Raw genomic sequence first — 13,532 nt, forward strand, 5'->3', positions numbered from 1 at the left:
ATGGAGATTAGTGACATGTTGCATGTTGGTTGGATGTGTATTTAAAAATTTCACTCTACTCTGTACATGTGACAATATTAATAGTTATTAACTACAATTAAATGCCATATTGCTGAGAACCTAACAGGGAGAACATGCAGATTCTCCTCATGCAGCAACAAGCCCAAGATTTGAACCCAGTCTCCTAGACCCGTGATACCCATCACTAGTGATGAGCAAGATGGACAAGTTTCATTGAAACTGACGCTGAAATTCATTTCACATGTGATTTCGTGAAACACAAAGCTCACTTAAGAGATTACTGGGGTTTTGGACAAGGAATGGTGCTCCCTAAAGCCTTGTTCACACTTTTGTGTCTATCCGTTTTCTTTGCTGCAGCTACCTAAAGCATGTAATTTGTGCCACACCAGTTAAATCAATTTAAATCTATGCTTTTCATTCACATTGCCATGGAGGAGTGTAGAACATTTTTTAAAAATGTGACATGCTACATATTTCCCACATGAAGACACATCAAAACGCACCATCGTGCACATTACTTGTGCTTTCTCCACAGGACAACTCAGCCGCCATTAAAGCCCTTTTCCCTACATCATTACCTAACAATTGCCACCTTCAAGTTGAGGACACCTGCGGTGGGCTGGCACTCTGCCCAGGGGTTTGTTTCCTGCCTTGTGCCCTGTGTTGGCTGGGATTGGCTCCAGCAGACCCCCGTGACCCTGTAGTTAGGATATAGCGGTTTCGATAATGGATGGATGGAAGTTGAGGATACATTTACTTATGTTGATTTTTTTTTTTATCACTAGAGATCATAATTTAAAAACTAAATGACGGGCAGATGCATGTGAAATTAGTGCATTAAAATGCTTCCAGACAAGAAATAAACAACTTCCTTCTCATTTGAATTGCACTAATTTTGCTGGAAGCAAATTGCAATTTATTTTGCTTATTTTTTGCCAAAGTAAAACATAGAGTTTTACTGCAAGTTCAATTTTACTTGAATCGAATCACTCATAACTACTCATTACTGTGACCCTGTTACACTTTCATCTGATTTAGAAATCCAGTGTTTTGACTTGTAATTAAGACTTTTAATAATCATCAGTCCATTAATTGTGGACATTTATAACATTGCTTAGTGACTCTGACTTGTGTATAAACAGGCAGGTGAGAGTCTGCATGGAAGTGGAGCCATATACGCTGGAGCAGCGCTGAACAGGGAGGGAGGTCATGCTAGAAAAGGAAAAGAAGACTCCAGGTGTAGCATGAAAGCTCATTAGGACAACAATCTCCTGAGGAAGCTCCAGACTTTATTGGGCATCTCCCAGGCGGGAGTTAGTTTAGAGAGAAAGAAGGCATCTCCCAAGGCCAATAGCAGGAGTTATGGTTGCTGTCATAAAAAAGCTAATAAAAAGAGGCCTTTCAAGGACAATTTAACAGCTGCTAGTGTCTGTGTGTGTTAGTCCTTCCTTTTCCGTGTCTCAGGTTATTACACTAGTGGACGCCATGGATTAACAAACAACTAATGATGGTTTGGTGCTATTGTTCATGGCTTTGAGAATTATATCCCTTCACCAGACTCAGCTTGGGCAGAACAGACAGGATTGGCTAGTACCCCTTGAATGGCCTGGTGGAAAAACTTTCTGTTACTCTCAAGGATGAGGTGCTTAAGAGGAGGGCAGCGTAACATTTGTGGTTTGAACCCATGAGTGACATGTTTCTCAGAAGGGATAGGGCTACCTGAAAAAGCCAGCCATAAAAGTAGCTCCTGGGTTTGTGGAAAGGGGGAGCATGGAGAGAGCACTTAGTAGGTTGTTGGTGAAGACTATCAGCATGGGAGTGTTGCTGCCAGCAGGCCTCGGGAAGGATCCTGGCATAGATTGGTTCACAGAGCTGGGGAAAGTGTGACAGGTGGTGTTGCCACTGACATGAGGTGAGTGGTGTGGGACAGAGTTGGTGGCATGTATATGCAGGGACAAGATGAGGTAGCTGGAAGTGCATAAAACAGCAAACGAACCTATGGTACCTTTAAAGGTCAGCTACTTCCAATGTTATCAGACCGCTTATTCCATTCCTCCATCTTACACATCCCTGGGACATTACAATGCGCTAACTGTCTCATAATCCAGTTTATGTGTGGAGGGAGTGCATCTATCAACTCTAGATAGAATAAGACTGTCCTATCTCTAGTTTTTTTTTTCTGCAGTTCAGGGTAGCAACAACAGTAGTTTGCTCAAGTGGTAATGTAGACCAGCCCATCATAGGGCAGTCATTCCTCTAATTGTACACATTTGGATAGGGGCCATTATGCAGATTTAAGTCAAAAGGCAGTTCAGCCAGGAAACAGTAAGAAAGGGTCCAAAGAATGTGAGACAACTCCACAACATGGTGCACATTATTAAACTACAAACTTAAGATTTTGTGTAAGAATAATTCTTTTCTCTATACACCTCCTCACTAGGCCCTGTCATTGCGCCCTATGGTTTTTCTTATCAGTTTTATGCCAATGATGCACAGCTGTACCTGTCATTCCCTCAAGTGGACTACAGGTTTCAGTCTGTTTGCAAAATTGGGGTAGTGATCAGTGTCCAGCTGTCCTTCAGGCATAATGTTGCTATGGTCTTTGGGTCTGCAGATTCACTCCATACAATATCTGCAAGATTAGACAGTATCTTACAAAGTATGTCACACAACTCCTGGTTGAAGTCTTTGTCATGTTATGTGTACTACAATGGTCTGCTAGCAGGAGTACCAGCATGTGTCACCAACCTGCAGATGATTCAAAATACCATCCCACATGGTGTCATACTGTTTCCAGAAGTGTTTATTAAAATTTGGGATTATTTGCCACCTGAAGAATAACTAAAAATATGTTTTCTAGTACTAAAAGTATGTTGCACCTGAATGCAACAATCACCTTTCCTAGCCAACTTAAATAAATAAAATAAAAACAAGTTTTCTGAAACCATCTATTCCATTACAGAGTCACAGGCCTCCTCCAATTTCAGGAGGAAGGTAGGAATCAGCACCAGATGAAATGCCAGTCTATCACATGGCACACTTATATTGTATATTCATCCACACTTTTTATATTTGTGTGGGAGGATTGGGAGTAAATCAGAATTACCCACCGGCGTAGCATGCATGATGTGAGGGAAAATTAGAATACCTGCAGAAACATCACATTTGTACAGAGAATATAAAATCTCTAAACAGACAGTTACAATGGATTCAAACCCAGCTCTATTATGACTGTGTGGCTGCAAAAGTACAAACTAGTGTGCTGCTGTGCTACCCATTATCAGAATATGTACTAATTTATTACACTTGCCTAAAACAAAGACATATTTTATGTTATAAGATTACTTGACAGTGAGATGGACAGGTAAGATGACCAAGGAATTTTGGAAAACGGCAGCAGTACCCACAAAGCTGCAGTCAAGAATCTAAGCATTAACTATGCCAATGACATGCAGCTGTACCTGTCATTGCCTCCAGAAGAGCACACAGTGTCAGCTAGAATTACTGCTTGTCTCACTGATATCTCAACCCAGATGGAGGAACATCATCTCCAGCTTAACTTGGAAAAGATGGACCTCCTTGTTATCCCAGCCAGTCCATCCATTCAACGTTCCATCTCTGTCCGGCTCAGCTCTTTATTTATCATTGTCTCTCATTCACGTAGATTCAGTTTATACAAAAACCGTAAGATCAGACCATATCTGACGGAGTATGCAGCACAACTTCTCATCCAGCCTTTGGTTTTGTCACACCTTGACTACTGCAACTCTCTACTGGCAGGAGTACCTGCATTTCTTACCAAGCTTCTGCAGTTGCTTCAGAATGCAGTGGAAAATCTTGTATTCAAGCTCTTATATTCAACCAGCCGAGAGGGGTACGTGTCACTCCTGATTTCCTCTACACTGACTCCCTGTAGCACCACAGATTAAGTTTAGACCCTTGATGCTTTACAAGTTCTACAACACATGTTTTATTTGGCTGTGGGAAACTCTTTCCTTTCGTTTCCCACCTGCACACAGCACAGTACAAACAAAGCACAATACATAGTAGCACACAGCAACTCTTTGCCTTCTTGTCTCTGTTTCTCTCTCTCTTCTTCCTCAGTCTGCCTCCACTCCTCCTCCAGCAAGCTTTGTCTTCCACCTCCTGACTCTGGATCCTGGAGCAGTGGCAGCTGGCTTCTTTTATCCAGCACCTGGGAATTCTTCTGGTGGCCCATTAGCGTGGTCTGGAAGCACCAGGTGAGACAGAAGCCCAACAAAGTAGGGCTCTGCACGCAGTCCCTGCAGCACCCACAGAACCCAACAGGGCTGTGCCGAACACCAATGCCCATGGAGCCCTGTGAGAATCCGAGGCACTGCTGCAATCCAGGGGGGCTGCCATCTAGTGCTCTGGGGGAGGAAGTGCCTTGTGCATGTTCTCTCCCCAGTTTCTTCCATTAAAAAGGTGTCTCTGCTGGGTAAGGGTGATGGCCATCCACCACTATATACTGTATATAATATATAGACACTTGTGAGGTCCTGTGCTCCATCTTGGCAACCCAAATCTGATGATGAATGGTGTCTGGTGATACCACATCTACATGGTGTCAAATTGCAATCCAGATATTTTTCATGTGTAGCTCATAGCTGGTGGAAGGAGCTATCCACTTCTACTTCAAATTCTGACCCCCGCATTGTATTTAAGAAGCGTCTGAAGACTTTCTTGTGTGGTGAATTTCTGTCTAACTGATATTAGCTGTTATGTTTTGAAACCTAGAAATCGTATCTAGCTTGTACTTTGTTCGGACCTACACACTTACAATGATCAATTTTGTAACCTTGCCCAGTAACACTTCCCACACCGTCCCCCAGAGTGAGGTTTACTCGATTATTTTGACCTTTTCTGCAAGGCTATATTTTTTCTAAGACTCTTTGGATAAAAGCGTCTGCTAACTAAAAAATAAATGTAATGTCTTTGCTGCAAAAAGCTATCCTGGCCCATTGAGGGAGGCCTGAATTTGAGCTTTCCTACTTTTCTTCACAAGTCTTGTTTTGGAGGTCTCCAAGTCAACGTAACGAAATCTGCGGCAGGAAGCTACGATCAAAGTCTTGCAGCCCTGAGGCTGGGGATATACGACTTGTGCAGGTCCACGGGACTGGGAGCTCACCTGTGACTGCGTCCCGCCCACAAGCCCGCCCCGTGGCAGGTGTCTGTCGCGGCTTCCAGCAGCTCACAGACCCGCATTGTGTCAATTTCAATTCACAGCTTTCCTTTGGCAAGATCGGACAGGTATAGCTTCGTGTGTGTCGCCCCGCACAAACCAGACGGTCAACCTCGCAGATTCTGTCGGACTCTCCGCAGCTTACACTTGCGCTTCAATTCTCCCAGCTCGCCTTGCCGCTGCCTCGCCGTAGAAGCCTGTGGGCGGGGCGCCCCGAACAGACAAGCGCTACCGTCAGACTGCGCGAATCGCGGAATACGTCTTCATGTTTTTCACCGCTCAAGTTTTTTTGAGGCGCTCCACTGGATTTTAAGAAGGAAGACTGGCTTAACCTCCTCGTTATCTGGGACGAGAAAGATGCGCCCGGCAGGGTATTTGGTGGTAGACGGCGTTCTCCTCGCCTCTCAACCATTGAGGCATTGTCAGTGTTTTTGAGTTTTGTTTTTTATTTGTCTAAGTTGGGTGCAGGTAAAGGAGAAGTGATTTGTGTTTTGTTTTCCACGAAGACATGGATGATAAGTCATTTGTAGGACTAGCAGCGAGCGCACGGAAGCCTTTTTCTTCTGACGGCGCCAGTCAAGGAGCCGACAGCAGCGAGAGACTGGGAGCAGCAGATGTGAACGGGGAGCTGCAGAAGCAGGAGGGTAGTGAGCCAGGACAGCAACAGGAGCCTCCGATGGACGAACAGGACGCCGAACTTGAAGACCAGGAAGTGGAAGACCAAATAGTAAATATTTTCATACCCTATTTTGCTTTTATCATTTTGTTTTAACACAAAGTGAAAAGTTGAGACGTGCGCACCGGGAAGGCAGGTGAGTTCTCCGGCGAGCACCACACGCCACTCTCCTCCAGGGGTGGGTGGAACCAGCGAGTGAGATTTTTAGGTACTTCCGTCCTGTGGCTTTTGTGTTTTGTTCGGGTTATTTAAAATTCAAGTGTAACGTGAGAATTGGTTTTACACCGGCTCACCGTGTGTGTATTTTACAGCCAGCTGTTTGGGGGCTTTTTCGTTATCCTAGTTTTAAGCGGGTTGAGAAAATGGATGGAGATGCTCGTGCGAGGCAGCCCAGTGTGTCACTGAATCCTTTTGTCTGTTTCTCGATGTCAACTCAACTTGTAGCCTCGTCGACTAGAAGGCTTCAATTTGGGCGCTGTAGGGCAGCAAATATTTGAATGTAAGAAACACAAATATTGTTCTCCAATCCGTTTCCATGCGTTTTTTTAGAAATCAGTTGCTATGAAAAAAGAATGGGATCTGTGTGACTGCGATCTTGTCACCTTCCGTATGCACAGAGGCGTAAATTCAGCGCAAAAGTAACTGACAGGTAAAACTTAAAAGCAATATATTGCCTTTTATATTGTCTGTATTGCCCCTTTTAACTTATTTTATTGTAGGTTGTATTCTGTCTTGTTAAATTTGATCAAAATCTAAATAAATGTGCCCCTAGGGTGTGGGATTCACTTGAAACCCCCAAACTGCATCAGGCATATGACTGGAGCCTGACCTTTGGTTGGACTTGATGTCAGTCCGACAGAAGTCACATATACACCTTGATACCCACAGTCACTCATGCTGGAGTTTATTTCCTTTTCCCCCCACAAATGTTCAGGTAATGAGAGCAAGAAATACATCCAGGAATATGAATTGTGTTTTATTAATTACAATGAAACTTTGTGTCTTACTGCATTCTTGTTTGTTATGATGCCAGAGAGTTGGGATGTGTTGCTTGTTGGTCAGAAACATAAGTTATTTCACTCTGTACATTTGCTGGCATCTTTACTGTAGTGGTTTAGTGACAACCATTTGACCTAAGTATATATGCTGTGGAAGGAAACCAAACTACCAGAAGAAACTACAATTTCACACCCATGTTAATATTTAAAAAGCAGTACTTATTGTTTACAGTACTTACTTACCGGAATCAAAGCATTACGCGCATCCGAATGTGTTCCTCGGAGAGTCACAGTCAGGGCGGCTGATGGAACTGTCCTTACGGATGACACTGCAGTTGTGACCTGCTGGGCTGGCTACTTTGAGCAGTTGTTCAAAGTTGATCCTCCGGCTAGGACGCTGGATATCTCTGGGACCACGGTTCTTGAGGCTGATCTCCAATTAGCTGTGAACCACCCAATCTCACTGAGATTGCACAGGTGGTGAACCAGCTGATGGGGGAAAGGCTGCAGGGATCTGTGGTATCCAGGGTGAACTTCTCCAGGCTGGTGGTAAGGCTTTCCTCTTGGCATTGCAAGCAATCTTTGCTTCCATTTGGGAGACTGGCATCATCCCAACTGACTGGAAACCGGGACTTGTCGTCCCTATCTTGAAAGGGAAGGGTGAGCGCCTGGATTGCAATAACTACAGGGGGATAACACTGCTCTCGGTGCCGGGTAAGGTCCTTGCTAGGGTCATCTTCAATAGGGTCTGTGATCAGTTGCTCACCTACCAGCCACCGGAATAGTCTGGTTTTATGCCTAAGAAGTCTACCATCGACCGCATCCTGGCACTGAGGGTTCTCATGGAGCATAAATGCGAATATCGGCAGAGTTTCTTTGCAGCCTTTGTCAAATTTCGCAAAGCTTTTGACTCAGTTGATCGAGCTACCCTGTGGGACATCCTGAGGGTTTGCGGGATCCATTCGAGGTTGCTGGATATCATGGCCGGCCTGTACACTGGTACTGTGAGTGCTGTGCAGAGTGAAGGCAGGACCTCTGTGTTATTCCCAGTTGATTCTGGCGTTTGTCAGGGATGTGTTCTTGCTCCTACTCTGTTCAGTGCTTGTATGGACTGGGTTTTGGGCAAGGTTGTGGGGTCCAGCGGCTGTGGGGCATCTGTTGGTGAAGAAAGGTTCACGGATCTTGACTTTGCTGACGATGCTGTGATCTTCGTGGAGTCAATGGAGGTGCTCGAGAGACTGAGCGAGGAGTCTGAGTGTCTGGGCTTGCGAATGTCCTGGATAAAAACCAAGATCCAGGCCTTTAATGACCTCATGGGCACAGCCAACAGCAGTGTGTCTGTTTGCGGAGAGAGTTTCGACCTTGTTGAGAGGTTTACTTACCTGGGCAGTGACATTCATGTCTCTGGTGACTTCCTATGAAGTCAGTAAACGGATTGGGAGAACATGGGGGAGTCATGAGGTTGCTGGAAAGGGGTGTGTGGCGCTCCCGATATCTATGCAAAAGGAAGAAGGTCCAAGTCTTTAGAGTCCTGGTGCTTCTTGTCTTGCTATATGGTTGCGAGACATGGACGCTATCCAGTGACCTGAGATGAAGACTGGACTCCTTTGGTACTGCGTCTCTCTGGAAAATCCTTGGGTACCGTTGGTTTGACTTTGTGCTGAATGAGCGGTTGTTCATGGAGTCCCGAATGAAGCACATTACCTGCATTGTGAGGGAATGTCAGTTACGGCACTATGGCCATGTGCCGCGTTTCCCTGAGGGTGATCCAGCTCGTAAGATCCTCATTGTTGCGGACCCGGCTGGATCAGACCAAGGGGTCACCCATGTAACACCTGGCTGCGGCAGATAGAGGCTCGTTTCCGGAGGATGGGACTGGACCGCGTGTCTGCCTGGGGGGTTGCAAACTGGGATCCCGAGTTGTTTTGTTGTGTAGTGGGTGCGGCAACAGAACTGTACCAGTGCATGCTTCCCAACTTGACTTGACTTGAGTACTTACTGTGGCAAAAAAGCTTGGTGTGGAGTTTGTTCTTTTTCTGTCTATGAGGGTATTCCTGTTGTACTCCAGCCTCCTGTCACATCCAAAGACCTATAAATTGAGTGATTCTGAAATTGGTCCTAAACATGCGAATGAATGAGTAAGTGTGGAATATCCAGCAGTGGACTGTAATAGATTCTGTTCCTCCCACACTTGTTTTCTACTGAAAATGCATGGAGGGATATTCATGTACACTTACATTTATTCATTTTTCAAACACTTTTGTGCAAAATGACTTACAAAAGAAGTGACCCTAGTTAAGTAAACATCAGTCTGGGCGACTGTTTTGAAACAAGCGTTACATAACAAGGTTACAGAAATAAGCATCACAAGTGTGGACACTTTGAACCTAACTGAGCAACACAACACTGATCAAAGCCATTATCACAAGAGAGGAGCTTTAAATCAAATAGCATAACACAAGATAAGACTTTTCAAAGCTGTTATCAATTAGACAGATATTCCCAGAACAAGAGAGTCTGCTAACGCTTCTTAAACATTGAGTCAGAATTTCATATATAAGTGGACTGCTTGCTACACCAGAAAAGTGTGTGGATTGTTCACTAGCAGAACTAAGTGGACAAGAAGGAACAGAAGACTTCATAAGTGCCTCCAGATACATAGGCATTGACCTAATGGTTACTCTTAAAGCATCAAGGGGCTAAAATTAATCTGTGGTGCTACAGGGAGTCAGTGTAGAGGAAATGAGGATTGTCGTGCACCCTTCTTGGCTTGTTGAATACAAGAGCTTGAATACAAGATTTTCCATTGCATTCTGAAGCAACTGTAGAAGCTTGGTAGGAAATGCAGGTACTCCTGCCAGTAGAGAGTTGCAGTAGTCAAGGTGTGACAAAACCAAAAGCTGGATGAGAAGTTGTGCTGCATACTCCGTCAGATATGGTCTGATCTTATGGTTTTTGTATAAACTGAATCTACATGAATGAGAGACAATGATAAAGAACTGAGCCGGACAGAGATGGAACGTTGAATGGATGGACTCGCTGGGATAACAAGGAGGTCCACCTTTTCCAAGTTAAGCTGGAGATGATGTTCCTCCATCTGGGTTGAGATATCAGTGAGACAAGCAGTCATTCTAGCTGACACTGTGTGCTCTTCTGGAGGCAATGACAGGTACAGCTGCATGTCATTGGCATAGCTAATGCTTAGATTCTTGACTGCAGCTTTGTGGGTACAGCTGCCGTTTTCCAAAATTCCTTGGTCATCTTACCTGTCCATCTCACTGTCAAGTAATCTTATAAAATAAAATATGTCTTTGTTTTAGGCAAGTGTAATAAATTAGCACGTATTCTGATAATGGGTAGCACGGCAGCACACTAGTTTGTACTTTTGCAGCCACACAGTCATAACAGAGCTGGGTTTGAATACATTGTAACTGTCTGTTTAGAGATTTTATATTCTCTGTACAAATGTGATGTTTCTGCAGGTACTCTAATTTTCCCTCACATCATGCATGCTACGCCGGTGGATGATTCTAATTTACTCCCAATCCTCCCACACAAATATAAAAAGTGTGGATGAATATACAATATAAGTGTGCCATGTGATAGACTGGCATTTCATCTGGTGCTGATTCCTACCTTCCTCGTGATATTGGAGGGGGTCTGTGACTATGTAATGGAATAGATGGTCTCAGAAAACTTTTTTTTTTATTTATTTAAGTTGGCTAGGAAAGGTGATTGTTGCATTCTGGTGCAACACACTTTTAGTACTAGAAAACATATTTTTAGTTATTCTTCAGGTGCAAATAACCCCAAATTTTAATAAATATGTCTGGAAACAGTTTGACACCATGTGGGATGGTATTTAGAATCATCTGCAGCAGGTTGGTGACACATGCTGGTACTCCTGATAGCAGACCATTGTGGTACATGTAACATGACCAGGAGTTGTGTGACATACTTTGTAAGATACTGTCTGATCTTGTAGATATTGTATGGAGTGAATCTGCAGACCCAAAGACCATAGCAACATTATGCCTGAAGGACAGCTGGACACTAATCACTACCCCAATTTTGGGAACAGACTGAAGCCTGTGGTCCTCTTGAGGGAATGACAGGTACAGCTGTGCATCATTGGCATAAAACTGATAAGAAAAACCATAGGGCACAGTGATAGGGCCTAGTGAGGAGGTGTATAGAGCAAAGAATTATTTTTACACAAAATCTTAAGTTTGTAGTTTAATAATGTGCATCATGTTGTGGAGCTGTCTCACATTCTTTGGACCCTTTCTTTCTGTTTCCTGGCTGAACTGCCTTTTGACTTAAATCTGCATAACGGCCCCCATCCATATGCGTACAGTTTGGGAAATGCCTTAGTAAGGGAAGATAATTTTAAATTGAATGGGTTGGGCATTGAATCTGGATTTCTTGGCTGAAAAATAAACATGCTCATAATCCCATCAGTATCATGTCTGGCCTGGTGATGTGTCAATAGATCACACAATAATATTTCATATCACTGTTCAATTTGAAACTGCAGCACTCTTTTCTTGGGTTTGCCTAAGTATTGTTTCGAAAATTCTCTGTAAATTTAAAGCGTTAAAATGTTATTGTTTTTAAACTTAATATGATTGTTAATGGCAATTTCTGGTTTGTGTCAGCGGTGGAGTTACGCCCAATTGCTGTGCCCCCAAACCACTTTGGTGCCCTGGGGTTGGGGGCGTAATGTTTGAAGTTATATGTGAAAATCCTAAATTTTACAGCATTAGATAAGACAGAGAAACAATGCCGGGGAGGTTTAAATGGTGGTGTAATTGTGAGAGATTATGCTTGTGACCCCCAAACTGTAATAAGTAGTGTTTGAAGTCATCTGGGGGTCAAGGAGACCACTATAGCATGTGTGCCAGATTTTAAGTCTATGGCTTGAAAGACAAAGCTGTGCATAACGTGAAACAAATGAGCAGAGATTGTGCTTCGTATAGAAACTGCGTTTTGTTTTGTTTTTTTGTTAAAATGTTTCAGAAGTACCATTTATTGAATAATGCCACAGTGTTTGGAAATTGCGTGAGTCAAACAACATTTCTGATTTGCTATCATTAATTCAGGTGCTGGTAATAAATCTTATAACACTGTTTAGGGTTGAATCCTGACTTGTGCTTGGCGCTGCTGGCATAGGCTTTGGCCACTGTGATACTGAACTTGATTAACCATTTTCAGTAATGGATGAATAGCTTTTCTGATAATGAAACGTATTACTCCTGTGTTTCCTTGGTTCATATTCCATGCTGGGTCATTGTATATGTGGAGAATGATGCATTTTATTTTATTTATAGGGGCACTTTACATTAGCAGTAAATCTCAAAGTGCAACATAAAAATTTTAAACAAAGGTAAAGCAAGATAAAACAACAATAATTATAGCATTCTTCTTAATAAGCTTTCCTATATAGAAAAGTCTTTAGCTGTTGTTTTTTTTTTTTTTTTTTTTGCACATTTTCTTCATGTCTGCGTGGATGTTTTTCCAAAATTCCTGAAGACGTGCTTGTTACGTTAATATGCTGTTCCCAGTAAGCATTGTGTGAGTGTGAGTAGTCTCTGCAATGGACTGATACACTGGTTAGGCCAGTTTCGTGCCTTATACTCAGTGGTGTGCCCTCAACCCTAATTTAGATAAAATGCATTTGAGAATGTTACTTTTTAATCTTCATTTGTGAATATCATTTTCAGTTTCTTGAGGTAGTCTGTCCTATTAAAAATCCAAACACCCAAATTAGAATACCTGTTGTGCTTGAATTAAAGATGGTATTTTATTTCATTTTTTTTCTTTTACTGTCATTATCAAGGTGATCCCATTTTGTCTTGAATGTCTTGCCGTTTATAAAAACTTTGACTTTTAAAATTATTAGGTACTGAATCTATTAATTTTTTACATTTAAAATTTCTCATTTAAATATTTACCAATGTTGTTTCTTGTCCTAGAGTGTGTATATAAACATGGGGAACTCCAGTTTCTGTATTACATCTTGCCTGAAGAAGGGGCCCGAGTTGCCTCGAAAGCTTGCATATTGTAATCTTTTTAGTTAGCCAATAAAAGGTGTCATTTTGCTTGGCTTTTCTCCACATTCATAATGGCTAACACGGTACAACACCCTAGTACTACTGGTGTTACCTAGAAACAATCACTGGTATATGATTTAATTTAATGTATTTCTACCTGGTCTGGAATTCCATAAGTGTGTTTTTTCCAGTAGTCTTTGTCAATAAAGGTGGTTAAAGCTGTATATTACAGAAGAGCTGAATCTGCAAGTATTTGTCATTTCTGTATTATATCGTTATAGTATTTTAAAAGCTGCTAAAGTGCACCATGATTTAACTTCATACAGCATGCATTGTGCTCATGTTAATTTACCGCACTTTGTAAGCCAGTAGTTACTGTATTTTGGTATTTCCTTAACTATCATATTTAAACTATCTTGGCCTCATTGTCAGTGATTTTTTTTCTCAGTGAGTCCAAAATACAGGACTTATCTAACATTGAACATTTTCATTTCTGAAATTCCTTACTTGTGACACCTGTATTTTTTGTGATCAATTTTATTTTTTTTTATTCCTTGTTGATTTTAAAAAAAGATTTTTTT

The 13,532-nt window shown here is 42.5% G+C and overlaps 1 protein-coding gene across 1 annotated transcript in view; it reads left to right on the forward strand.

Annotated features, from left to right (window-relative positions):
• The first annotated feature begins 5,458 nt into the window (after window positions 1-5,458).
• mast4 (microtubule associated serine/threonine kinase family member 4) overlaps window positions 5,459-13,532 on the forward strand; it is a 491,113-nt gene continuing 483,039 nt past the window's right edge. The window contains exon 1 of the mRNA XM_028805493.2: window positions 5,459-5,951. Coding sequence (XP_028661326.2) covers window positions 5,733-5,951 — 219 coding nt within the window. The 5' untranslated portion in view covers window positions 5,459-5,732. The remainder of the gene's footprint in view (window positions 5,952-13,532) is intronic.

The sequence above is a fragment of the Erpetoichthys calabaricus genome, chromosome 7, assembly GCF_900747795.2.
Source record: "Erpetoichthys calabaricus chromosome 7, fErpCal1.3, whole genome shotgun sequence".
In the NCBI taxonomy this organism is placed as follows: Eukaryota; Metazoa; Chordata; class Cladistia; order Polypteriformes; family Polypteridae; genus Erpetoichthys; species Erpetoichthys calabaricus.